The sequence below is a fragment of the Patagioenas fasciata genome, chromosome 7 (genome assembly GCF_037038585.1).
Source record: "Patagioenas fasciata isolate bPatFas1 chromosome 7, bPatFas1.hap1, whole genome shotgun sequence".
Taxonomy (NCBI): domain Eukaryota; kingdom Metazoa; phylum Chordata; class Aves; order Columbiformes; family Columbidae; genus Patagioenas; species Patagioenas fasciata.
In genome coordinates, this window is record NC_092526.1 from 28,014,548 (window position 1) to 28,042,473 (window position 27,926).

The 27,926-nt window shown below is 43.1% G+C and overlaps 1 protein-coding gene across 5 annotated transcripts; it reads left to right on the forward strand.

Moving 5' to 3' along the window:
* Window positions 1-131: 131 nt before the first annotated feature.
* Window positions 132-25,594, forward strand: NAB1 (NGFI-A binding protein 1). 5 transcript variants are annotated; one of them, XM_071811204.1, is made up of 8 exons: window positions 132-373; window positions 5,603-6,436; window positions 11,583-11,716; window positions 12,714-12,765; window positions 17,945-18,055; window positions 20,372-20,513; window positions 21,626-21,799; window positions 22,933-25,594. In XM_071811204.1, exons 2-8 carry the CDS (start codon window positions 5,618-5,620, stop codon window positions 23,022-23,024), a joined length of 1,524 nt encoding a protein of 507 aa, XP_071667305.1. In that variant the 5' UTR covers window positions 132-373; window positions 5,603-5,617; the 3' UTR covers window positions 23,025-25,594. The 5 variants fall into 5 exon arrangements, with proteins under 5 accessions (XP_071667305.1, XP_065697070.1, XP_071667309.1 ...); XM_065840998.2 differs by having other exon boundaries at window positions 137-373; window positions 21,650-21,799; XM_071811208.1 differs by lacking the exon at window positions 132-373 and adding an exon at window positions 432-449.
* Window positions 25,595-27,926: the final 2,332 nt, after the last annotated feature.

A 27,926-nucleotide genomic window follows, 5' to 3' on the forward strand; every position in this document is an offset into this window, starting at 1 on the left:
CATGTGACCGCGCGGAGGGGGCGGTGGGGGGGGCGGGGGCCGGCGGCGGGGCCGGGGCCCGGGCCCGGGGGGGCGGAGGGACGTAGGCCGCTCCCTCCTGCCCGCCCGCTCGGCCTCCGCGCTCGGCAGGCGCGGCCGCGGCGAGGCGAGCTGCGCGGGGCGGCCGCACGGCCCCCCCGGCGGCGGCAGCAGCAGCGAGGCGGTGGCGGGGACCGGCTCGCCCACCCGCCCCGTCGATGGGAAAGGAGGAGCCTGGGCCAGCGGCGCGCAGGCGGGGGGGGCGCTGGCAGGAACTTCGGCGGGGCTGAGTCTGCGGCGCCGGGACGGCATCGAGGGAAGCCCCGGGCGGCCGGCGGCGGCAGCCTACTGCAGAGTACGTGCGGGAACCGGGGCGCCGGGGCAGCGCGGGGCCGGCTTCGCGGCGGGCGGCCGGAAGGAGAGGGCGGCTGGTGCGTGGGAGATTCCCGGAGCAATCCGGCGCGGGGGGGCCGGGGGAGCGGGCGGAAAGTAGAGAAACGTCCCCGCCGGGGCTGCTGAGCGGGGGAGCAGTGGCGCGGGGGCGGCGGGGCGGGACGGGACGGGCCGGACGGGACAGCGGGGGCGGTGCCCTGGCGGCGGGGACTGGTACCGGGGGGGCGGCGCTGTGGTACCGGCCGCCCCCCCGCCCCAGGCAGTGCGGTGCCGTGCCCCTCCGCGGCCTCTCCCCCCCGCGCGGTGGTTCACCCCCTCCTCCCGCCCCGCGGCCGCTGCCGGGACGTGCCGGGCTGCTGGGCCCGGTGGCCGCGGGGAGGCTGGGCCGGCACCCACGCCCCTCGGCGGAGCCTTCGCGGAGAAACGACCTGCAAACTTGGTGGCGGCGGCGTGTCGGGACCGCAGCCCCCGCGGTGCCCGTGGTTCCGTCGCCTCCGTTCCCGTCCGGGGCCGGTCCCCGCTGACATGCCGGGGCGGTAGGTACGGCGCCCCGCGCCGCGCTCGGGTGGGACGATCGCAACGAGCGGGTGGGAATCGGGAAGTATTTGGGTTCTTGTTCTTTTTAATCCTTAACGCGATTTTTTTTTTTTTTTGCACGTTTGAAGTTTCTTATTAGTTGGGGCGAGATACCCATCTGTATTTGAATGCGAAACTCACTTATTAGGTTGTATTTTGGCACCTCTCAGAGCTAGACAAGACTGTTTAATTTGCTAAGTCTCGCTTCTGCAGCTACATGTAATTTTCTTCTGCTAAAAGTCCTCTGGAAACGCTGCAAAAATGTAATGAATATGCAAAGCAGCCAGCTCTCACATCCAAATCCAGTTCGTCTTCAGAGACTTCTCAAAACGCCCAAAGTGATCAAGATGTATTATGAAATAATCACTTTTGCCTAAAATACAGCAATGTGATGTTTCACACTTACTCCTTGTGCGTGTTCCTAATTTAATTGGTGACAGCCCAAATAGAATTCACCTGAAATAAAAATCTCTGAGAATCAGTTGGGGTTGCTTGGTAGCTTTTACATCTAGTGCAACCTTAAAAAGCAGGAAAACTGCTGGTGAAGCCCTTGCCATGAGCCTGTATCCCACAACTCTTGAGTTTTCCTTCTCCCGGTACTTCACCCACCACCTGCTCCCTGCAGCCGCATGTCTTCCTGAAACCTCTGGGAATTGTGCAGCTTTGAACTGGGACTAGGCAGAACGGGAAGAAACGCGAGTTTTCCCTGGTTAAATATATGGAGCTGGGCTGCTGCTGGTTTGTCTTGATAAGAGGGGGCCGGTTGCAGGAATAGGTTGTGATTCCTGTGCTGATTGTTTACAAATATTTAGTAGTGCTGTGTGGTTTTTGTTTTCCATTTTCCTAGGAGTTGTGGTTGTGGTCAGAGTTCAGGTGACATCCAGCGTTTGAAGGGGAGGGCACGGCGTGTGGGGAGATATGTAATGTGGGATAAATTACAGTTGGACTTGATGATCTTAACTGTCTTTTCCAACCGAAGTGATTCTATGAGAATGCATGGTTGTGGGTTGCAAAGGCCGAGTGAAAATCTAACCAGTGATTTCCTGGTTCTTCTGTGGCTATAACAGTATGTAGCTTTGCATGTCTTTTAAACAGCTTTTTGTGTTATGGGGAATTTCCTTGCTTCTTTGTTTGTTCTATATGTGAAAAATGTATAAGGCAGCTGCTCTTGCCCGTGTGTTCCCACACATGGATGATAAGCGAAGAAGGGGGAGAAGCAGCAGCTCAGCTGCCATTGCCACATTCATTTATTCCTGCAGACCTTCCCATGCCAGCTTTGCGTTCCTGCCTTTTGCCCCCAAAGGTTTTGCAGTTACCTGTACTTTTGAAGATCTACTTGCTGGCTCCTGAGGCAGCAGATGGTTCTAGTTTAGCTTCTTGGGGTTTGCCAGAGGACACCATTACCAGGCTGTCATTCTGAACCGGGTTTGGTTGGGGTGGCAGGTTAGAAAGCCTCAGACTCCTGTAGGAGGCTGTGGAAGAGGGGGAACATGCGTGGTGCCCCAGAGTCTTACCCAAGGTGAGGAGCACACGCGTGTCCTGGCTGTGAGCTCGCCCTGTGTCTTCTCGTTGTGTAACCTCCTCTGGTGCTCACCCTTTGCCCCGAAAGCACAGTTCCTGCTGCACTAAGAAAGGAGAACAGTGGTGGTGGAAAGCAGCACTTTAGGTCTCTTAGGTGCAGTTTAAAGGCCGCCTGAAGGATGTGTGGTGGTGCTGAGACCTGAGGGGCTGCGCTTGGGCTTTGCGTGGTTGGGTCATTGAGCAGAGCCAGGCAGCAAGAGCGATGCCATGTGTCCTTTGGGTTAACATCTCCTCTGGTTCCAGCAGTGCTTTCTCAGCAAACCTTGCTTGGTGCTTGTCCTCCTCCTAAGCCTTGTCTTATCCTCCAGGTGGACTAGCTTATCTGCTCTGTAGCCTGAGCTGAGCAGAGCCTGGAAAAGCAGCCCAGCTGCCTTGGAAAGGGGAGGGAGCTTTACCCTAGTACAAGTTTAGAAAGACTTGGGCTGTCGTTGAGGTGCGTGCAGAAGGAGCTCAGTTTAGTGAGAGGAGAAAAGAGGTCAAAAAGGAGGAGTGTTCGAAAATGTGTTCTCTGCAGAAATCGGTAACAATCTCAAATGGAAAATTTGCAGGGCCCTCTCGCAGGAGTTAGTGTACTAAATTTGGAAGGCAGAATTGGTCTTCAAAGTACAAAACAAAAGGATTTCAGTCTTGCTTTAAATGCAAATCTCAATGCAGCCTGAACTGTGGACTTGCTACCGACGCCTCCGTAGTACATATTAATCCAGTTTTATCTGTCATGAGGAGATTTGTTGATTAGAAGCCTCCAGGTGAAGGCTGCTCGTGGACTGTTGCTGCTCTTCCAGCCTGTGGGCAGGAAAAATGAGCGGCGTGCTCCTGGAGCTCCGGGGCTGTGTAATTGCACTGACACCGTCCTCCGGAGTCACTTTAGCTCTCTGCACAAAGTCCATTTATATAGATTTATGTAGATTTTATGCTAAGATGGATGACTTCCTGGGCAGACAGCTATTCTTGTAACAGTTCTGTTAGTTAATTTGTGGTATTGTTGGTAGAAAGTCAACATCATTTGAAATAGGAAGGTAGAAACAGTTACTGAAATGCCACTAAACAAGACGCTGTTAGTTTTCTTTGTCTTGTCAAAGTTTGTATGGAATGGGAGGATTTTTCTAGGAACCTCCATGAAGTAATGACAATTTAAAAAACACTGAATTATGTACCGTTTAAAGGATTACCTTCAGTGGTTTTCCTCATTTTCCTTGTTGCTGTAGACAGTACTTAGCTGTTTTTCTGCAATTAACTATTGTTTTTGAAAGCTAAACTGTATTTCTAAAATATGTAGCTCTTAAATGTTTCCAGTTTCACCCTTAGTTCCAGAGTGTTCTGTTTATTGGCTCTTGAGCTCACCAGCAGCTCCTTGAGGTGACTGCTCAGATCTAAACAGCTATTGCTGTCCCTTCTTATTTACAAATACTAGTGTACAAAGAATTATATGAACAACTGCTTGTTTGGGGTTTTGTGGGTTGGTTTGTTTGTTTCTTTTTTTTTTTTCCTGGGCTTTTCTTCCTGAAAGGGTTGTTTGTAGATATTCTGTTCCTGCCATACACATTTTTCTAGAGTTTCTGTTGGCTTCCTAATTTTATTTTTCTCTAGTAGAGTTTAATCAAAGTTTTGTAGCAAAAGCCTGATCTTTCAGATGTCTCCTGAGTAGAAGTTGAGTTCCATTTGTTGTGTCTGTACATATATTTTGAGTTAATGAAGAAAAAGTGCATATTGTAAAAAAAACAATATACTGAAATGCATACTTTAAAAATAATTTCTGCCTTAGCTTTACTTTTGATTACCAGTCTCCCAGTGCCCCTAAACGTACATATATTCATGCATCAGAGTTTTTAGGGGAGGAGGGCTGCATGTTATTAAAATGCTTTCCCTCCAGTGTGTGCAAATAATTCTGTATGTGCCAATTTTTAGGTTACTACTGTGTGTTTTTTAAACTGCAATGTGATAGTAAAACCAGAGAAACGCTAGCAGGCCAGTTCCATGCTTCAGTCCTGTTACTTTCCCAACCAGCTATAAATTACATGCTTTAGATCTTATTGATTGGTGGTTTAGCTTAATACAGTAATACTGGAAATTATGCACTCATGGTTGCGAAAGCCATCGTGGAGTGAAGAGGTGTGCGTGTGAGATCTTAGAATTCTCTGAAGAGTTTATGATTTGAGGGATAACGGTGGATAATGGGTTTTATGAAGTCGAAACTTGTGCAAATGGTTTTTCCGCAGCCGTAAGTGTAAAATACTGCTGCAGTTTGTCTACTGGGAGCCCTTGGAGCGCAGTTGCTGTGTTGCTGAACAGTATTTCATGTCGAAAGTGTCAATGACATACAGGCCTGTTAGCAAATGCAACGGGCAAGTGAATTTAAAATAAATCTTTTTAACTGTATGTGCTGGAACCCATCAGTATTTTTGCCTCATCTGCGGACATGGCTGCAGAGGCATTAGATGATTTTTTACATGAAACAGGGAAAACTGTATAAATACTTTGTTCTGTACACCCTTTTACTGATCCAGCTTCGTTAATCCTCAGGTTCTGTGAAGTGCTTCTTTCTTCTTTGCTTTCCTTTTACAGTCCTCCACATCACTATGGGGGAAGTGATTTGAGAATTAAGGCAAATCTAAACTGATGACTTTTATCTTCTTCAGGGGATCTAGTATTCAGTAATTCTTCGGAGTGTTTTGTGATCATTTTGATTTGAAGATATAAAAGAGAATAAAGTAGAAGCAGTGAGCAATATTGAATTACATTCTTGGGAACAAACATGAATTGGGAATGCTTAAAACAAACTGGCTTCGTGTTTGAATCATCTTTTTTGTAGGTGCTTTGCAACTATCTGCGGATTTGTTTTTTCACAAATGTTTCCATTAAGTTAACCAGTCGAAAAATAGAGCTATCGCCCCTTTTTTCATTTCCATACATGTTCTTATAATGAAAGAAAGAAATCCTATCTGCTGAGTTGAGAATCTTCTGGAAGGGTGGGTGTTGAGGGCACTGCTCCTGGATGTTCTGGTGCTCACCTTCTCTCTGTGGTTACCGTTCGCAGGTTCTGTCGTCCGTGATGGCGTCAGCTCTACCCAGAACCCTTGGGGAATTGCAGCTGTATCGAATACTACAAAAAGCCAATCTCTTATTCTACTTCGATGCCTTCATTCAGCAGGGTGGTGATGATGTCCAGCAGCTCTGTGAAGCAGGCGAGGAGGAGTTTTTGGAGATAATGGCTCTCGTAGGCATGGCTAGCAAGCCGCTTCATGTCCGAAGGCTGCAGAAGGCTTTGAGGGACTGGGTCACAAACCCCGGGCTTTTTAACCAGCCTCTCACCTCCTTACCAGTCAGCAGCATTCCAATATACAAGCTGCCGGAAGGGTCTCCTGCGTGGCTGGGGATCTCCTGCAGCAGCTACGAAAGGAACAGCAGCACCCGGGAGCCTCACCTGAAGATTCCGAAATGTGCTGCCACGACGTGTGTGCAGAGTGTGGGTGCGAGCAAATCTGACGTGGTGGGGAGCTTATCGCTGCAGAGCGGCAGCGAACCGAGACTCTGGCAAGGACACCACACCACCGAGAGCGAGCATAGCCTTTCCCCGGCTGACCTGGGCTCTCCAGCTTCACCAAAGGAAAACAGTGAGACCCTGGATGCCGCCGCTGCTCTGTCGGTTGCTGAGTGCGTAGAACGCATGGTCCCCTCCCTGCCCAAAAGTGACTCGAATGAAGTCAAGGAGTTACTGAAAACAAATAAGAAACTGGCAAAGATGATTGGTCACATCTTTGAGATGAGTGATGATGACCCTCACAAAGAGGAGGAGATCAGGAAGTACAGTGCAATATATGGCAGATTTGACTCGAAACGAAAGGACGGCAAACATCTCACCCTCCATGAGGTAAATCCCCATGAGTGACAGTGGCCTTTTTCCCCTATTCCTACACTTTCCATGAGCTGCTCACGGTGTGTGCTTTTTGTAGGGGCCATTCTCACCAGGTGACAGGAGTTGTGTGTCGTACAGGAGCTGCAGGGAGTCCTGTCTTGGGATGGACATCTTGGGTGCAGCAGAACCTTTTTGTGGGTGGCTGTGTGCATACACGCACTGGTGACTTGGTGTCATCAGACTGCTCGGTCACTGACCTCCTGTCAGATGCAGGGCTTAAACAGTTTGTCACTGAAATAGCAAACCGGGACTGCACCGAGTATGGCCCTTGGGATTCCAAGCGTTTGGCATTTTTCATATTCCTTTGCCCCTTTGACAGCAGGCTGGTTGGTTGGAAGATTAGTAACTAAAATTGCTTATGTCTAGTGACAGGATCACCTGGCTTGGTTACAGCCTTCTACCCCCTTCCCTCACCTTGAGAGCCTGCTCTGTAGCTTGTGCCCTCCAGGTAAAAAGGGTTCTACTGATGAGGTCTCTAAACCCAGTGGAGGTGGGATTGTTTGCATTTGAATTGTGTTGAAGCTTAATTATCCAACCTGTGGGGCTTTTTGGGCATGGTGGTCCTAAGTGGTCAAGTGGAAGGGAAAGGACCATCTCCAGTGTTGATGAGTGGCTGTAATTGAAGGTTTGTGCTTCAGTACTTGAGTAGCATCTGTTCCCTCTGGTCCTTAGAAGTCCACGTGGGCCTCCTTTGCTTCTCCGCTGGTGTTCTTGAGGCTCGCACTGCGTGTGTTGTAACGCGATAGGTGTGTCTGTGTGGGGAACAGTGCCAAAGTACAGTACGTGAGGAGAACAAACATTAACTCAAAGCGGTGCCAGAACTCGGATACGAATGCTGCATCAGCGTTTTCACAGTTAACAGTGATTGCAAAATTTCAGTTGGATTTAAAATTTGGCATGTGAGGCTTAGCTCCCAAAAGGAAAGGCAATGTTTATGTTACAAGAGTGCCAAAAAACTGTACTGGCTTTAGCCTTTTTTCGCTTCAAGGAGACGTTTTGTAGGTGCATGTTCCATAGCATAAGACTAGGTTCCCTTTATGCCTCTGAGTTGAAGGGCAGAAGGAAACAAGGCGCATTTCTTTACATTTTTGTTTATGTGTTTGCATTTATAAGGCAACTGCACATCACCGCAGTGACTTCACTAGAGCTTTTACTGCAGACTGGGGAGATGCTTCCAAGGGAACTTGTCAGTAGTCAACCGCATTTCTACCACACAGTTTTAGTTACGCAGCTTTTGCTTATGTGCTTTGTGGCTTGATGTTGAACACTTACAATGTATGAATTCACCCAGTGTGCAAGAACAGGTCTCTTCTTACTCCCCTGACCTTGCGGAAGCCTCTCCCAGAGCAGAACAAGTTGTGTGTGAGATGGAGGCAAGATTTGAAAGGATGAATTGTGTAGGTGCTCTGTGTACATCGCTGCAGAGTCAGGATTTGAAGAAAGGGGGTTCTCCCCACCTGAGGATGGAGAAGTGAATAGCGGGATGTTAGTTCCAAGGAGCAGGGTTGCAAAAAACTGGCAGAAAGGATGAGGGCTCTGCCTTGTTAATTTTTTTTTAGCACTGCACTACAGATCTTCTCTACATCATTGTAAAACCATGTTTAAAAATGGAATGAGAGCATGGTTTAGCTTTAGGAAATATTTCTATCGCTATTATGATTAAGGGCACAGGATCAAAGGAGTATGCGGTTGACTTATGCCTCACTTACGCATGTGGGGCCTCACTGAACTCGATGGGAACCGCACACATGCAAGCAAGAAGAATTTGCTCGTAATTGGTTTACTGTTTGCTTAAAGAGGCTGGATTTCCCAAAGTTTTGTCTTGAACAGTTTTCTCTCCACTTCCATTTTAAAGGAGAAAACACACAAATAGTAGCAGCGTGACTTTTTTTTTTGTTTCAAATCTGCTAAACCGGAGTTTGCCTTCTGTAAACTCAACTTCAGTGGATTTTATTATTTTTTTATTTGGATGGCTTAAACAATTTGCTGCTCAGAAGGCAGGACCTTGAACAACCAGGGAGGTAAGTTTCTGCTTGTCCAGGGACTGTGTTTCTGCACGTGTTAATACATTCCAAGGCTGTCATCCTGCCTCACAGTTCAAGGTTTCTCCTTGCAGCTGGCAACAAACAGCTGAATAAACCTCTCTATGAATTTAAAAAGATGAAGTAGTGGTTAGCTTCTGAATGTAAAGATCAGGATACCTCCGGCTTCTCGAGCAGAGTGGAGTTGCATGCAAATTAAGCACAAACTCGATGGAATTATTAGTGGTGAATTAGTGAGAATATTCTCTGTTTCACTGTGAACACTGGAGTGTCTCAGGAGGTTTGAGCAGCCGTCAGAGGCTGGTGGGAGCTGTAGACACTGAGCTGTTTTGGAAGCGTGTGCTCTTGGTAGGATTATCCACGTAAGGTGACGCTCTGCCATGAAATCTGATGCAGAATCTTTGAAAGATGTTCCAAAACTAGTAAACATACTGTGCTTAATCCATCCCATTGTCTCAGTATTACACGGCTTTTCGAGTAGAGAGAGCACTTTATGTTTGAAGCTGGACTGGAGGAGGGATGAACTCAGTGACCCATGTGTGTTTGAGTCGGGTGTGTAATTTGCATGTTAGTATTTCAGTACTTGTCTAGGTACCTATAAAACAACAAAAAATCCCATTTAATAGTGTGGGAAACAGGAGTAAGAAATGCATGTAATAAATTTTGTCTAGCTTGATCTTTTCCTTTTGCTGACTTACGAAAAGAGTAGGACTTGATATTTAATTATGTGGTCTTTTAGTGGAGGAATCTATGAACCCGATCAGATGGGAATATACCCGTACCTCTCCGTAGAGCCTCTATGGTTATGTGCTGCTCCATATCATTAAGGCTTCCAGCAAACAGAATCTTTATTTTTAGGCATGCAGTTTTTTGCCTTCTGAAAAGGCAGGAAGCCATGATGCACTTCAATTCAGTAAGTCTGGATGTGACCTGAAAGAAGAAACCAGGAAAAACAAACAAACAAACATTTGGCTTTTCTCATATATTAGGATAAACAGCATTTGCCTACAACTATCCAAAGCATGTTCAGTCACTTCAGCTCTTTGCAACCTTTCAGCACTTTATTGAGGGATAAAAACCATGCTTTGTAAGCATTAGCCATATCATTTATCCTCTGAAAAGTAATAGCTATCACTCTTACAGAAATTAATGTCTGCTTTGGGTGGTAGTTCTTCTCATCAGCATTGTATTAATCTTTTATTTTTGTGCTTTTTTTTCCTTGTGGTTTTTTCTGAAAAGACAGACATTGTAGAACCATTTTCCGGTCTAAGGGGTAATGGTTTGTTATTCTAGTACATTGTATTATAGGAACATAGTAACCTAGAGATGTTTCACAGATTAAAACCTAAACTTCCCGGCCTTGTGCATCTGATCTCTGTGAGATATTTTTTTTTCCACTGTACAGAGACTGAAGGATTAGGCAACATATCTGATTCACCTGTTAAAGACATGTTTACACTCTGATTAACATTCAGGTATCCCAGGAAATGCCCTACTCAGATCAGAGATTTTTATACTAAACACAGGAAAAAATGCTTATGATATATTAGGAGCAGCAATTCTGTGAGAGGTTTTCCTAGACAAAGCATATGGGCACAGGCCACTGAGAGAATCTCAGCTCTTCTGATACGTTTTTGTTTTTTTCAGCCTCCCTGGAGAACAAGTCTTGCGTTAGGAAAAATGTATTTACCATGGGGTACAGTGGGGTGAGGGAGCGAGTTCGTCACCCTCCTGCCCAGAGACACCACTTCACTGCAGACCTCTCTCCTCAGCATCACCTTCCTCTCCTTGCACAAGCAGCGGTGTTGGTGTCCGAGCTCACACCCGCACAGTCCTGCTGTGCTCGAACACGTATTCCCATGCCGTGCACGGCCACATCGAGGGCTGGGGATGGCACATCGTGGTCCCTCATCAATATACCTGCCATGCTGTGCAAAACTGGGCTGCTTGGTAATATCCACCAGCCCAAGATGGGTACAGAACATACTGTTGACAGCAGCAGCAAAGCTTAGGCTGGGCTTGTGAGAAGCCAAGCCCATTCTGAGCAGCTTCATTTCTCAAAATAAGGAAAAAATAGCTGTATGATTCTGTTGGCCTCTTGCTGTTACACCTTATTAAAAGTGCTGGCTGTTCCTCAGCTGAGGAAGGGGTGAAAACGTCTCTTCAGCCCCTGATTACTGCAGAAGGAGCAGGGAATCTCCAGCATCTCAGTTTTGATGTCTGTCCTTGAATTAATAATTTTGTTGTTTGTCTGTGCTGTTGATCGTAGGCTTTTCTGACAGCAGTATTGTTAAGCTCGTGTAATTCATGATAGTGTCACCACTTTCTATAGGCTTCTGAAGAGCACTAAAAAAGCACTTTGAGACTTAAGGCTTTTTTTGTTGCTGTCCCCCTCTTTATGAAACTATTGCCAGCAGCAGAGGCACTAGAAATGTGTCCCAGCAGGCTCAGGAAAACATCCTTCAAACCAGTTACATTTGATTCATGTCTGAAGATAGTCTTCACAAACATGAGGGTGAGAAACATAGCTAAAAACAGTTTAATCGTTTCTTAAACCATCACCTTCTACGGAATGTATGCTGTATTCACCAGGGAAAGCCATCTGTACCCACACTGTCAGGGTGGTGGTGGTGTTTTTTGTTGTGTTTTTTTTTTTTTTTCAACTCCTGGGCATATTGCATTTATAAAAATAGTATTCCCTGTAAACTAGGCTTTGGGAGCCAAACACTGTGAATGTTCAGAGCTACTGTTTTAAACTGAGATTTAATTAATGCTGGGATGAGGCACAAACGACGCACATTGAGAGTCTTACAATAATGTTTTGCTTTAAAGGACATTAAATGCACCAACCATGTTTATATCTTTTCCTTCCCAGAGGCTTACCTGGCTTAGTAAGGGTATAGATAAATTGAAGAAACCCTCCAGGGCTTCGTACAATTATAGGTAATTTTACTTGCAATTGAAATTTTTTATTCTTTCAGAAGAACAGGTACTTTTACAAGCACAATGGGTGGAAGTATGCAAAATCATGAATCCCTGGTGTTGTGTTTAATTTCCAGCTAACAGTTAACGAAGCAGCCGCTCAGCTGTGTGTAAAAGATAACGCGTTGTTGACCAGGAGAGACGAACTCTTCGCACTAGCTCGGCAAATCTCTCGAGAAGTTACGTACAAGTACACGTACAGGACTACCAAGTAAGGTTTTGATGAACTCAAAGGACCTTTACTTGCAGGGAACTAATCAGTCTGATAGAATTTCTTCTGAAGCACTAGAGACACTTTCTTCTTGCTCTTTACCTAGCAAAGTGCTCTTCTGAGGAGGGCAGGAAAATGCTGTTTAAGTCCTGAAGCTTTCACACTGCTACAATTTAGCTGTCTTGAATTACCCTGTCAATGGCTCTCTAGTTTTCCACATTTTGGGATGATAGTGCTTGTTTCAAGGCATCCAAGAGGTTGGCATTTGAAGTATTTAAGGCGTTTGTGTATTTCAAGGTTAATATCAGTTTGGCAGAGTAGCCAAAGCTGTTCAATGTATACTTTTTTTTTTTTTTCATATACAGATTTGATGTTTTAGTTTCCAGGAAGTAGAAGAGATAAAGTTGTAAGGAGTGGCTTACGGTCTTGTTTTAAAGGAACTGAAGCTCACTCCTAATTTCAGTTGTTAACTGCTGTTATGAAACACTAATGAAGGTGTAACAGCTTTTAAATATAAGTAAAACTACAGAATTAATAAATACAGTTTAAAATCTTGATACCTTCTATATATTGTTTTAAATGTTAACTCCCTCACGTGTAATTGAATATCCTTTCAAAATGCATTTTCGTACACTCTACGCTTCTAGGAGTTTTTTAAGGTTCTCTTTTGCTCCCTTTCTTCCATAGTGATTGATGTAAATACGCATCCATTCTGAGTAAGCAGTGCCAAAGGCATTTCTGTAATTCTGTGTGCTCAGGTAGCTTTCCCTTCTGTTCAGAAGAGTGCATGAGTCTCTTGACACTTACAAAAACAGCACAAGGTGCTTGTATTCCTCTATACTTGAGTGACATTTACTGCCAAGTCCAAGTGAATTGGAGGCTTTTTCTGTGCACCTCACTTGTTCTGGTATTTTTTCCTTGACTGTTTTTCGTGATTATTTCTGATGGTCAGGGTTAACATGCTGTTTGCTGATTGCGTATGTGTCTTCTCTTCTAGATCTAAATGCGGAGAAAGGGATGAGCTGTCACCAAAGAGAATCAAGATAGAGGTACAGTATTGTGACTCCTGTATTCTGACCTGTGCATGCTAAAATTCGCTTTGGTTTTGAAGGGATCTGTCTTAAGGGAAGTTTGTCAGAAAAACATTTGACAGACAGTTGATGGGTGTGAGAGAAAGAGAACATCACCACTGTCTCTGTAAATGGAAGCGCTTATTGGAGAAGCCTGTGGGAGCAGGGGCAAAGAGTAGGATTTGCTGAATGGTAAAGTTACTCTCAGTGTTTTGCCCTCTGAGTAGGAGGGGGAGGAATGGGACTGACTGACGTCCTGGGGTGGAATAAGCTCAAGTTCTAAAGAAAATGTCATCTTAATAAAGCCTCATGCGTTTAAGTCAGCGCGAGGTGCGGTTTTCTTAATTTGCTCGAGTCAACTTTTCATCATGTCTAGAATCCAGAATTCTGGGTACAAATTGATGGCAGAATACTGGCTATCTCTGGCTATGCTATAAATTATAAAGCTAATAATACAGGAAAGTCAAAAGTTAACTAGAGACTATGTATGTCAACACAAATGGTTGTGCCTGTACATTTTAATTTACACTGTTCTGTAATTAGCTTTATATAAAAAACGTGTATACGTGGCTAATGTATACACCTGCACAAGATGTTGCTTAGTGACATGCTGGGAGTTTCTTGTTAGGAGTGCAGGAGCAAGGTATATGTAGTTCACCTTTTTCTTCAGTTACCACTACTGGAAAATAAATCTGAGGCCTTTTAAAAAGTCACTTAAAAAAAAAAAATTGTGTGGATACCTATAAACCTCATAACAATAGCAGATCTTCCTTTTTAATTTATATTTAAAACAAATTACTGTTTCACTGTTACTGGGTATCTAATTCATCCTTAGCATTGTGGGTTTTTTTAATTTGTCCTGTCTACTCCAAAAGATGTAGGCTAAATGTGCATTAGAATGTAAGCTAGATTTGTGTGATGCAGATATGCGATATATTCTCCAACCACAGAGGAAAGTTTCAACATATTGTGGAATGTATTTCTCATATGCAACTCAATCTGCGATAAATGATGCACCAAATGTGAGGCTGTAATTTTTTCAGTAGTGGTATAGAGGAGTTAATATTTTGTATTTATTTTGTAAGTTCCATAGGTCTGTGTTCAGTTGTAGTCTGAACTTATATAATATAAAATACACATGTGTGTTGAGGATTTACTGGTAGCTTTCGTAAGTCAGGAATGTCATTTAGATGTGTTGGGATTTGCTTTGACCTATGCTTGTACTTCAGTCCAGAAAAAAGGGTGGAGAGAAGCTGTGTTAAATGGTTTTATCCACCTTCACCATTGTCTGCCTTGACCGACACATTGCAGGATGGTTGCTTGAGTCTCCCTGCTTTTGTTCAGTCTGGTCCTAATTTGTAAGAGCCGGTGGGGACCTGCTGCTTCTTTGCCTGAAATAGTATTTCATTGTTAGATTTCAGCATTAGCAAGTTTTTCCTTCCTTCACTAATAACTGATGATGAACAAGTATCTAAAATGACACACTGCAAAGGAGGTGCTTTTTTTCCACAGGATCTTCATTGAAAGAAAAAAAATAAAATTAAATATTGAAAAATACAGGCTGAAACTTCAGGATTTTTGGAGAGCAGGAAATCTGTGCATTCTCTTATTTTCTGCATGCTGAAATCAAGACCCTGGAAGGCCTGCTTTCTGAGAAAGGATGCTTACTTGGTTGTCTTTTTGTCTAAAATTACCAGTCATATTTTAAAATGTGTGTGAAAATTTCATGTTCTAATGGTGCAAATTACTATTTCAGAGATAGGACTTTTTTTTCCAAAATAAGAAATTTTAAGTTAAACTAAATAATCTTTCAGTTGATAGCATACCATTAATAATTATGAAATGACCAGTGTTGTCTTTTTCCTTACAAGTTTGGGAGTCTTCTAAGGAGTAAACCATTACTTCAGTGCATTACAAGTCTGAGTTACACTGGAGATCGTTTAATTTTCTTCAAAGAAATTTTAGAAAGATGGAGAATTACACAGTAGAACACCTTCACATGTGGTGTTTCAGTTCTTGTGGATTACATCTTTGAAAGAAAAAAATAATCCTTTTTTAGCAGTATGTTTGAGGATTCTGTGGGGTTTTTTTCATTTGATTTTAGAAAGCGAGAGGTAAAAATGAAAACCATAGCAAATGCTGCAGATTTTTCCTTTTGTTCTGGATGAGAGTTCTCTCTCTTGTTTTTAAAATCACGATGCTTCATTGTGGCTTGGTTACCTCTCTGTCATGCTAGTATCATACAGATGATCCGAACATGGGTGATGTTGTCATTGTTGTAAGTAGCTCTGTCTCTTTTTTTTTTGTGTGTGTGTGTGGTAAAGGCCATTTTGCCCCTTTCCGTTTTAAGGCTGAACTCTTTGTTTTGATCCACCATTCCTTTACCCATTAGTCATTAACATTTCCTCAAAGCACAGTCTATAAAATACTGATGTTAGAATTCGGAAAGACTTCACACCCTGTTTGCGTAGTGTTGAAGATTACTTAAAAAAAAAAAAAAAAGATGAGTTAATTTCCTGAGATATAATAACACTGTAAAAAACCTCTGGAGAGCCTCTGAAGGTCACCCTAGAGCAGAGCTATGTGTGCAAGCTGCAGCCTTTCAGCCACCACTGTAAATTTATCCTCTTCAGGAATATGAAACGCTCCCAAGCATCACAAAGAAACAATATGCCATGAATTACATCAAATTACCTGTAAAAAGCGTTTCTCTCCCCCTGTGAGCTCTCCCCCGTGTATTCGTCGAGTGGGTGGGCGAGCTGTGGGAGTGAAGTGCGGAGAAGGAGGAGGGAAAAATTCCAGGCGAATGACAGACTAAAGGTGCTGAGGGAGTGAGAAAGGGAATGAGGCGAACTGAGATTTGGGAGCAGATTGTAAAAAGGAGGTTGTGCTTCCTAAATCTGCTCTGGAGAAAGAGCAGGAGAGGGAAATAGGGATGGAAACAGCACATCTTGTGCAGTGAGAGGCTACTTATCACTGCTTGGGAGATGATGGGGTTCCCCTTCCAGAGACAGTGTGAACAGCCAAGAGAGCAAAGAAAAGAGACTTTTAAAAAATGTGGTATAAAGGAGTTGCTCTGCGTGTCAGCATCTCCACTCAGCTGAAGGGGAGGAATGGGGAGGGCTTGCAAAAGCAAATTTGACACAGCTCGGTGGGAGTGGGGGGAGACAGGTGGGCAGACATGAGCAGAGGCTGCGAGGAAATGTCTTCCCTTGGTGCCGGTATGGGTGGAGGGAGAGGGGAGAAAAGGCCCCGCTCCGCCCTCACCAAGAAGGTTAAAAAGAAAAACAATCCACATGTGGGATTTGTGTTTGTCACAAAACCAGCAAAAGCAGTAGAAGCTACTGTTTGCATAGGAAAAATGTCATTAGAGGGAGCGAAAAAGCACATGTGGGACTGAGAACATCTGCTGCGCAAAGCCACTTGAAAAACAGCCGCGTGGCAGAACAAGAAGGAGCGGGAGGAACTGCCAGGCAAACGTGGTGCAGAGCAGGTCCTCTCATGGGCCAGCCTGCTCCTCCTCAGCCCTCCCCAGTGGGAAGGGGTGCAGAGCGGCATCGTCACCCCAGAGTTGTTATGTGACAGACAGGTGACAGTCACGGCAGCAGTGGGCAGTTGGCCCCGCTTCCAGGAAACAGCCTTTGGTTTTGTATCAGCAAGTGATCGCAGATACATTATAAAGAGCCGTGTGACCTGCTTTGTTGCAAAAATAGGATCCTGAGTGTTAGGTTTTTGTGTATTCGGTTTCTCATCCTCCTACACATAATCGTTCTCTCCCAAACAAATTCAGGTCTAACTACAAAAATGGTCAGTGCTCATGGAAATGCGCTGCAAAGCCTTTGTTTCTAGAGGATGAGGTTTTGTGGCAATTTACCTGGTTATGAAGTTTTGCATACCTATCGTGTTTATTTTTCCCCTGAGGGAGTATGTTGGGTGGATAAAAGCTATGTGCAGTGTTCAGACAGATTTTTGTTTTCTGTTTTTCCGGAGCGTAAAGAGTAGCTTTATTGGCATTACGTTGCACGGAGGGTCTGGTCGCTGCTCTGCAGCTCAGTGAGCAGCTTGTGGCAGCACGGACCTTGTAGTCCTTCCCCTGGGGTATTTTGAAAAATCGCTTTTCTTTTTCTTAATCTGAAACACGTTTGTCCAGCTGTTGTCAAAAATATTGTTTACATGCATGTGCTTTCGGAATGCACAAGAAAAATGTAACTGATTTGGTGTACTTTTGATACCTGGATCTATGGATGCTCAATGACAGATGTCGTCGTTTTGAGATTTGGGTCTGCCTTAAGATCTCTGGCTTCCTCTCACGTTTTTACAGTCACCTATATTGGGCTTTTGTAAACATTTCTGGACGTTCTTCTATTTTACATGTGCTTTTCTTTTATAATGCCAAGCAGGATAAATTTCTCATTTTTAACCTTTGCTTCGATGATTAATATGTTTTAATGAAGTCTGGCAGGCTTTCACAGAGACTTTATTTGCTTGATTGGTACATATGCAAGCTGCAAAAGAGATTTGCATGTCATAAGGATTTGAGACTGAAAAAATACTGAATTGTGTCAAAAGCAATTGAGACTGAAAGAATTATTGGATCAGGTCTTTGCTACCCTGCTTTTCAAATGGTCATGTTTCTTGTTGTGATACTAATACCAGTTCTATGTGAAATAATGTTGAATTTTGGGAGGCTTTGCTCAGTTTCTCAAGGTCAGTATGTGCAGCTACTGTGCCTTATTCTCAACTACATATAGACTTGATATCTTAAGAATCTCCAAAACGGCTGTATATAACGAGTGACAGAAACCATGGGCCTGAATCTGCCTGACAAGGTTGAATGTTAAACTGGTTTGATGTAGTCTGGATTAACCTGAAACTGTCAGAGATGAGATATGATTGTCTGTGTATGCCGTTTTAGATATAACGCTGTTGTTGTAGAGGGGCTGTGTGTGTTGTTTGCACAAATTTAAATGAAGTAAATGGCACAAATACGGAAATTGCAGTCCAGAATTTTCACAGAGGTTCAGGAATGTGTTTGTTTCTGTTTTTTTGTTTTGTTTGTTTTTGTTTTCTGTTGTTGTTTTCTTTTGAGTATATAAAGAGAGTGAAGAAAACCCAATAACGTCCTTCTTGCTGTTTGTTTTTTTCTTACACTCAATAGGATGGTTACCCTGATTTCCCGGACACAGTCCAGACGCTTTATCAGCAAGACAAAATGCCGCTTGCTTTGGCTAAAGGGAAGAGTGAAGACTCAGCAACTCTTAATTCCCAGGTAAATCAACCACACTACACTGTGAGTAGTACGGGCCATGTCTTTGTGCGCTAATTTTGACGTATTTTTCTGGTGACTAAAGTAATTACTTTCAATTTTCAAAGGCTACCTAGCTTAGCTGAGGTTGCATCACTCTTAATTTGAGTTTACCTTCTGAAACTGTTCTAACACTCTGCTACAGCTTTACCCTCGTTAGTTCCAAGGAGGTAGAATCTAGCGTAGTAGTTTTGAAAATATGTGACTGCATATTGGAAGCAAGTAGGGTGCTGTGTAGGGTACCATTGGTACAGTATGTGCTGTGTTACTGGTGTTATTAGCTATGAATAGAAAGTTCAGGTTGCTGAGTCTAGAGGAATAGAGTAGGCGATCTTGGAGTCCTCAGTTCTGACATTTCTTGTAAGAGGAAAGGCCAATGTATTTAGGAAATAGTGAACCTTTGGATCCGAGAGGATAAATTGACATTCTAAATAACATCTAACCTGGTGGAAGTGCAGTGTTTTTGAGTATCCGGAAAGCTTTTTATAAATGAAGACAGGTTTCCAGCTCTTACTTTGTCTTTAGTGTATCCCAGCCCAGAGGCAAAATACGCATCTCCTACTGCCAGTTGTTGCCAAGAAGGGATTTCGTGTTAAGTTGCAACAAATTTATTTTGTGTAGCTGATTTGGGCAAATGTAATCACGAAATTTTCACAGGAGATTACATTCAGGAGTTACGCTCCTGTTTTCTGAGACTAGGTGTGTTACCCTGTCTTTTACCTTCTTCTATTGCAAAATAGTGTACAGTCATACAGATCTCTTCATCGTGATACACTGAAAAGCAATTAATGCTGCATGTTCTGATGTCACATATTGATTAAATGAGCTTGATTGTTTGCAAGCTCATTTTCATCTTGCATATGCTTTAAAGTTTTCATTGGTCACTGCTACATAACAATGGACTAGAGATTTATTTTAAGCTTAAATGTATCTGCAACACCACAGATTTTCCTATGGTGATCAGAAGCATCACTGCAGTTTAAAATTCTGGTTTCATACCAATTAAACAACAAAGATGGCATGAGTGAAAAAGTTTTTATTCTTTAAAAAAATTATTTTACAGTTCAAAAGTTGTAACAGGAGCAACAGAATATCAAAGTCAAAGCACACTTGAAAGTAAACTATTTGAAAATAATTTCTTTTTTACTTACCTCCCAAGACCAAGCTTGAGCTTGATGTTTTTCTGCAGCATAGATCATGTCATAATGCGGCTGTCAGGGTCATTGCTGTGCTGGAGGAGCTCAGGCTTTGCTGGTCTATTGTGCTGTCCTTGTATTTGTAAAGTGTTGAACTGTGCTGAGTAAGCAGACTTTTGTGGGAAGTCAGGGCTTTCATCATCTCCATGAGAAGTTCAGTACTCTGCAATTAATAGACCTCTGTACTAGTTGAAACAATGGTGGCATTGCCTGAAAGAGAAATGAATTTTTTCCTATTGATCATAGATGTTAAGTTTGTACACTTTCTGTTCTTATGTTCATTGCGACTCTTCTAAATCAACTTTCTTGACTTGTTATTTTCTCTTATTTTTGCGAGATGCTTTTTTACATTCTCAAGAGCAACTTGATTATATGGAAAGTTAGAATTCTCTTGGCATTCAAGTCACCGACAAACATTCAGACACCATTTCCTCCCACATTGCGCTGCATTGTTTAGCTTCACTCTCTAGAGGTGTATAGGTCTTGTTCTTCTTCTAGACAGACATTTCACACCTTTATCCCCCACAAACATACTGTCATCCTACACTTTCAGAATGGCAGATTTTGAAGCTTGTGTAGTGCTGTTTCCTAAAATAAAGACTCCAAGATGTCTGGTGAAATCTTGGCATAAGTTGTTAGCAGATGTTGCCATTGCTCTTGGAATACTTTGTGAAGACATATATTTGAATAGAGCTAACTGGATAATTAAGACCTTATTTCTTCACTTTCTTGAGATTCTTTTCACGTAACCTGCAGTCCTATAGTGCAGAAAGTGATTTTTGTGTGTTTTCGAAGAACAGAATTTAATGTTGCTTTTCCACATGGATGAACTACAGCAGCTTACATTTTAGGTATTCTCGAGTGACTCAGATCTACAGTATGAAAATCTTCATGGGTGCAAAAATATTTTGTTTGCTTGGTAGTTTTGAAGAAACTGTAAAGCACACATCTGTACATATGAGTCAACAAAAACCTATATCTAGGCTGTTAGTCTTATCATTTGATATTGTTTTTTTCCCCTGTGTTTTGACTTGCTAAATGTATAGACAAATTTATTTTTTTTTTTTTTTTGCTTTATTTGCAGTCGGAAAAGGTGATGGCAAAACAGATGGAGTTTCTTTGCAACCAGGCTGCGTTAGAGAGACGTCTTTCCACAGGGTGTTACCGGCAAAGCTCGGAAGAGCACAGCCCCAATGGCATGTCATTAGATAACGCTGATGGACAAGGTACGCTGGCTTCCAGGCACATACATCTGATATGATGCAACCTTTGTCAGGGGCATTCTTTACCTTCTACAGAACAGTGAGCACTGAATGGACAAGACAAGATCTCTGCAGTGCTCACAGTCTAAATAATGCAATGAGATGTATAGGCAGATTCTGCTCTGTCACTCTGATGTATCTGGGCAAACGGCTTTCCCTGTGGATAAAGAGGGGAAGGAAGAAAGGAGGGTGCACTGCTGATATTGCAGGGTGGAACTTGGCTTTAGCTTCATCCTCAGTATTGAAAACAGAGCAGAATGTTGCATTTAATTAGTGTTCTTGCTTTGTGGGAACTGAAAGTAAAGCAGGTAATGTAGTCGTACCTCTTTTTGTTTACCTGTTTGTGCAGTCTAGGAACAAAACCTGAGGAGCTGGCTATGTAAATGAGAACTAAGCAGATTCTAATGATGTTTTTAGTAGCTTGTTATTCTTCTAAAAGCTTACAGTTTTGTGGTTATCTCTGTGATGTACCAACTGGCTATTCCTTAGCTTGAATTAATTTTAGGAGTGTTTGTTTTGTTCAAGCGCTTGTTGTTTGGATTTCTTTTTTTACTGTTGTGAAATGACACAAAATGTTATAAACACAAGAAATACAACCAGAAGTTTTTGTATTTGTTTTTTAAGAGCTTGTTTGTTTAAGGAGAGGGAAAAGAAGCAGTAAGGGGAGAAACTAAGGGAATCAATATACGTACGTGTTAAAACATAGGTTTTCATTTGTGTATATTGGTCAAGCAATGTGGTACACAAGTATACAAGAAGAATTAGGTCTGTGGATTCAGCTCTTCTTGGTAGTGCCAGTTTCTTTACACCATGTATCCCTTGTGCAGTGGAAGTGGGAATTTTTAGGATCTCAAAGGGTTATTTAGGCAGAATAAGAGAGATTTTTTTTTTTTTTCCTGTATGGCTGAGTGTCCCATTCTAGCAGTGCCTGTGCAGCAGCATATTTACATAAGCCTTGTTTGGCTAGAAATCTTCCCTGGGCAGCTGGAATTCAGGGTGCATTTTTTGCTGATAGAATTACTATGTCTTTAAGTCTCTACCTGTCTTTTAATATTGCTTTGCTTTTAATGCATCAGTGTTTCACTGTGAACAACTTCCAGGTGAGAGACCGCTGAATCTCCGCATGTCAAACCTGCCGAGTAGACAGTTGCAGCACATTTCACTCGATGGAGAGCAGCACGTTGGAAAACCTCTGTGCGGAGATTTGATCCGGCTTTACCCCAGCAGTGAGGCAAAGTCCCAGTCCTCAGGTTAGTGCTACCACTTGTAAATTGCTCACCACTTCTGACAAAGCCTGGGATGAACTTACTGATACGTCATGTCTGGGAGTGAAGAAGCGAGTAGCTCAGCCTGGCATGCTTTGTGTGTAACCCTTTAATCAAGGCTCTGCACAGAAATTCAAGAGGGGTGTTACTTGTTAATCCAGAACCAGATTGAATATGATTTGGGAAAAACTTAGAAGATGCAGTGACTAGGTTCACATAAGCAGGTACTGGCACGTCTGTCCTTAGTGAGTGGTATTGACCTAAACTACTCCTGTTAAATACTTGTGTTGCTGTCATTTTAATGCAGTTGGATCATAATGTGTCTTCACTCTGTATAAAGCAATCCAACTTTTTATAGAAAGACTTTTTATTCAGGATTGTAAGGACCTGGCACTGTTTCTCTACTATGAACTAAATCGTGCAGTACGTCTTTGGAACTGGGTTTCCTCTTCATTGACTTCTGCTCACTGATGATCTTGTCATTTATCTCTGGCACTGGGAGAAACTCATTTTGAGTCTGACAGAAGACAGCAACAATCCTTTGTGAAATCTATATGGGTGGTTCCAGTTTAATACTCAGCACACTGAAATAAAGCCAGGAATTCTGCAGACTCGCAACTTTAGGAATAATAATAAAATCCCATCTGAGTTTGGAAGATGCAATGGGAAAGAGGTTATTTGTGAAACAAGATGCAGAAGTAGTTGTTTGAAGACTGGGCAGAATCTTGCATCTTCCGCTTTGGTATATCACAATCGTCACTCACCTCTTTTGCGGTGCGATAATTTTTGCCAGCGATAATTCACTTAGTGAAATTTGCAGTTGGGGATTTTTACCAGTTCCCTTTCAAAATGCAAGTGAAGAGTGTGTCTCCACTGAGCCCTGCTCCCGGAGAGATCTGAAGTAAATCTGTGGTGACGACTCTGTCATCGCCGCAATGTAACTGAGGTGCTTCTCACCCAGCTGGGTTAAAGCCCAGTAGGAGGAGGCAGAATTTATTGCTTCAACTGCTGGTATCCATATGGTTCATGGAATTTTTTTTTCCCTTGAATTAAGAACAGAATATATTTGTTTCCAAGCAGTGTTGTTTAACTTTTTTTTTTTTTCTTTCTTAATGCAGAAGGCCTTGGTATTTTAAAGGATTTTCCTCATTCGGCTTTTAACAACGTAGAAAGGAAGGTCATAAAAACAGAACCTGAAGACACAAGATAGTCATTCAGCTCCGGAAAACAGCGTCATAATAAAGAATGAAACTTCACAAGAGAAAAAAACCAGCCTTAATAACCAGCGTTGCCTCATTCAAATAAGAGATTTCAATAGCCAAAGCCTAAGAACTGGTACAGTAATCTGTGGAAACAGGAAAGCAAGAGACACTGCAAACTAAAACAGTGATACAGGCAGATAAACATTCCTGTAAAAGTGGTTTTATAACATGGGGAGATTCACAAATTAATATTGTGCGTCTTCATTATTTAAGAATGTATTATGTATTTGTATAACTTATCAGAGTAAATCTAGATGTTGGGACGTGTATTGAGTCCAGTAGATGTGGCTACAGTTCATTTTACTTGAAATTTCAATGTCTACTTTAAGTGTACCTAGCGTAGATATGGTTGTTAAACATTTGAATTTAAAAAATCCTTGGAGAATTAGGAATGCAAACCTTGTGACACAATTAACAGCAACTTTGCAACAATATTTGTAGAAAACAAGAAAATGCATAAAATATTTCATGGTTTAAAATGTTACGTGGATATAGCATTTGATAGACCTAGACCCTGATTCTGTATTATAGCAGACGTACTTGACACTTAACTAGCGTGACATCACTTTAATGGTTGCAGCAGCCTTTGTGTAACACACAGCGTAATTCCTACCTGCAGTTTGGGAGGGTAGGAAATGCCAGATAGAGTATGGAAGAGTCCATATGATTGGCTCCCATTTCGTTGCAGAAAACTAGAGTTTGATATACTGTACAACTACTAAAATCTCATTTGGTAGGAAACCCAAGAGACCGAGTAGCATGGACAGGGCTGCCAGAATTGTGATTCAGACCATTGTAACCTTTTGGACTTTTCTGTGGATCTTTAAGAAAACAAAACAGTATGCATCCCAGGTGTGGCAAAGATGAAATGCAATGCAGGATTTATGCATTGGTGTAAAAGGTTGCACTTGATATCCAGAAACCATAAGATCTTTTGGAGGAGAGAGACAAGGAGTTATGTCTTCAGCATGTGACTCCTTATTAAGTGCTGTCCAGCCCACATGATTCTATGAATATACCGTATACTGCATACAGTATGCCAATACGTTTCTTTATATATGTGTTGAATTAACATCTGTATTCTTTATTTATTTGACAGTTTTTATTTTTTGTACATTTTCACTTTTGTCATTTTGACTAAGGAGAGATAGTCGGCATATAACTTTGGAATTTACCATGGTGTATTTGCGTGCATCCATTTTTCCTCTGCGCAGCTCCCTCAGTAAGAGTTGCTTTCCCACAGTCAAACTAGTTATATGCCTTAGTTTCTGAATACAGTTTTTGCCTACAACATGTTGGGGAGGGGAAAAGGAGGGCTGAAGAGAGTAAGTTGCCGTGCCAGTGGGTAAACTTCCATGTTCAGATGCGCACTTCATGTCTGCAGTTCGCTCTGTGTCATAGATGTGTGTTAACGATTCAGTCACAGTCTGTGTTGTGCTGAAACAATCAGCAAAATGTGAGCTGAAATGTCTACACTGCAGTCTCTTATCACTGTAAACATATCTAATTATTTTATCACTTTTGATTTGTGGAACAAAGCTTTATAGTAGAAACACCAGTAAACAACTTTTTATACTATTAAAATGTTTGTTTTTTTAAAAAAAAAAAAAATCTTGAACTGTATGGTACTGTTTCACTTACCGGAGTATCTTATTTTAAGCAATGGAGTTTGCAGCTTTGCTGTTAGAAATAAGGGATTGAATGTGTAGTTATATTTCCTCATTCCTGTTGTGTGAGCTAGTAGTACAGATAAGGTATTTCTCCAGTTTGTAACATTTAGCCAGTGCCCTGGTTAGTATCTGAGTAGCTTTCATGAGACGTGTTTGGAACTTGCTAAAGGACGCAGCTTCAGGTTTGAACTGTACAGCTCGAGTGGTAGAAGGTACCAAGCAACGAGGCTTTAGAGATGCAGGAAATGCTGTTTTTTTTCAACATCTGGCACAGTCAAAAGTTGCGTGTGGATCACAGAAGCTCTTAGCTTGCTGGTCTCTTCGCTTGAAGTGAGAGGAAGGAAAAAGAACTTGTTAAGCAGCACGCTGTTTCAGTTGAGTCCAGAATCTATTTTGTAAACACTAATGTATTAAATTTGCTATAAATTAAAGTATATAACAGTTATATTTTTGAGTTGTAAATACAGTACTTTGTGTCACGGCCAGGTGATTATCTCTAGAATGATATTTCAGTTTATAGTCCAACAGGCCATTTCAGTCTCAATAAGCTGGAAGCAATTTTTTTACTGTTTTGCAGCTGTATGGTTTTTAATTTTTTTTTAACCTGGACGGGGAGGTGGGAGATACATTCCAAGATTGCACATACATTCGGTAACAGCAAATCAAGCATTGGTCTTTCCATGACAGAGGCCTGGGTGGACTGCGACCTGGGCAGCCTCTGGAGCTGCAGGTGAAGGCTTGTCCACATCTGCTCTTGGAGGGTTCCTAGGCCAGCCCCGCCAACCATGCCTGTTCTTATTCACATGTTTATGTTGTTGCTTACAAAATAAAATTCACCGTGAGAATTCCTTAGTTTCCCCAGGGTTTTTTCTTTTTCGTTTTTTTTTTTTTTTTTTTTTAATTGTGTTTTCCAAAAGGAGATGTTAATTTTCTGGGCACAGGGGAGGAGGGAGTAGCCTTAAACTGCAGCTCTCACTGGATAAATCCTCTTCCTGCTCTTGAGGTTGCTCCTCGTTTATGGGGGCTTTGGTGGGCCAAGGCGAAGAGGGTGGAACTATCACCCAGAAAAGGGCTGCAGCATGGTGATCTGAATGCCCTCTCTACCTCCTGTGCCCTTCAGTGTGCTTCTATTTGCACAAGAATGCGAACACAAATGGGAAGAGAAACAGACTGCAGAGCAAAAATATCAAAGAGGAGGAGTGGGGGGAAACCCCACCAAACAAATTCCAAAAGGTGCAGGTTGCTGAGGTGGCACAGAATGGGGAAGAGTCCCCTCAGCCCAAGGGGGCAGAGGAGGGTGCGGTTCCCCCTGCCGTACCACAGCCCAGAGGAGATGGAAGGTGGGAAATCAGAACCAATGGATTCATGTCACTTTATCACATGTTCAGTGTGATCTTGCCCTGCTCTGGGAGAGGAAATAGGAGGAAGAAGGAAGGAGCTTGTTACTCATGCCTTAAAGGTGCAAGGATGGAACAGAATATGCCACAAATGATTGATCTTAAAGACTGCAGACATGTATAATTGGAAAACCTTTAGATATATATATATATATATATTTTTTTTTTTTAAACTTGACCTGGGCAGAGCAGTGACTGAAGTTCAATAAAAGCACCGTGATGTCAGACTGTCGCGGTCCTCCTGGGACCTGCCACAGGACTGCGTCAGGCGCGCCACATCTGGTGCCTTGTCGAGGTGGCCTGAAGGTGAATACTGTGAGGTCCTGGCTTGGAGAGCACTGATGGATCAGACAGCTGTTACAGAAGGGTTCTTAACATTAGTTTGAAATTTCAGGAGGTGCCTGTTTCTCATGCAGCCAAAACCCTCATCATTTCAAGGTTTTGTTGCTGGCTGCCTATCTAAAATTCCTGGGTCTTTTTCTCGATAAGCAATTTACAAGGGTCAGCAGGGAAAGCACCTGTGCAAGGCCATGGCAATGGCTTTGCCCATGACAACACCTGCGGAACTCATTCCCTTCACGTTTTCTTTTAAAAATACAGAAAACTTGTACACAAACACAACATTCAGATGTGGTGATGAAACACATTCCAGTGGGCCCCAGTTATTAATAAAGCACAAATACCAGGTTCAGACATGGCAATGAAACATCTTCCAGTGGGCCCCAGTTAAAGCACTAATGCTCATTACTGCGGTAATTGGGATTTGGCAACCTTTTGGCTTGGTTTTGGGGTGCCAGCTGGCAGGAGGGGTGTCTACTCCCCCAGATGTGCCACTGCCAGGGCTAGGGGGGTTGTGCTGCTCCCCATCCTCTAGCTGGGGTACAGCCGGGCTCGCTGGCTGTCTCCTTCAGCAGGAAAACGAGGAGAAATGCCATGAGGCTCTTTTCTGCATGTACAGAAGGGTTGAAAAGATGTTATGCTGCAGTGATTCAGTGGGGAAAGGATAAATCCCTCACATACACCTACGCACCACCACGAGAAAGAACTCTGTGGGCGGAGAAGGAGCAGAACATGAAATATGAATTTCCTCGAGCTGTTCAGGAGGGAGGGCTCTCCACAGCTCTTCATTTTGTAGCTCAGTGCTCCCCATCACCTGCACCTGCAGTCCCCCTGAAAGGCGAGACGCCTTCCCTCATGGTTTTGGGCAGTTCCCACCCAAGGAGATGGGTTGAGCCTGGCAGCTCCAACAGCCCCAGGGCTGAGGGAGGAGGTGGTGGAAATGGCTCCTGCTGTGGAAAAGCTTGGGAAGCCCTCATGTAAGCTACTGCTAAGTCCTCGGATCATCAGATGGTGCTCCAGACTACTGCTCACCCCAAAACCACTCCCCCCAGCCAAATCTCTGATGCTCACGATTCCCTGTTCTTTGGGTGTGTCCACAAAAAATCCTGCTCTTGGTTGGGAGGCTGCAGTTGGAGGTGCTGAGAGGGTCGACAAATGCCTTCTCCCATTTAACAAGAGCGCTTTTGCCCATTTAGCAAAATACTTGGAGGTCTTTAAAGCGTGTTCATCTGAGATGTGTGCCACCTGCGATGGTGTCTGGTGGAGCAGGGGCGGTGCAGGGCCTGATGTACATGCGGAGACCCTCAAAGGTGTTACAGTGAAGGTGGGTGCTGCTGGTTTGGGTGGATTTAATTTACATCGCAAGGGGGTTTATTCAATGTTGTTTGGTTTCCTAAGTATTTTATATTACTTCCCAGTAAAACTGAATTCCTCCTATGTCTTC

Excerpts from the sequence above, each read along its gene's own strand:
- NAB1 (XM_071811204.1), top strand. The coding sequence starts at position 5,618 with ATGGCGTCAGCTCTACCCAGAACCCTTGGGGAATTGCAGCTGTATCGA. Across the intron at positions 11,717-12,713 it reads TACACGTACAGGACTACCAA|ATCTAAATGCGGAGAAAGGG; the intron begins GTAAGGTTTTGA and ends CTTCTCTTCTAG. Across the intron at positions 18,056-20,371 it reads CAGCAACTCTTAATTCCCAG|TCGGAAAAGGTGATGGCAAA; the intron begins GTAAATCAACCA and ends CTTTATTTGCAG.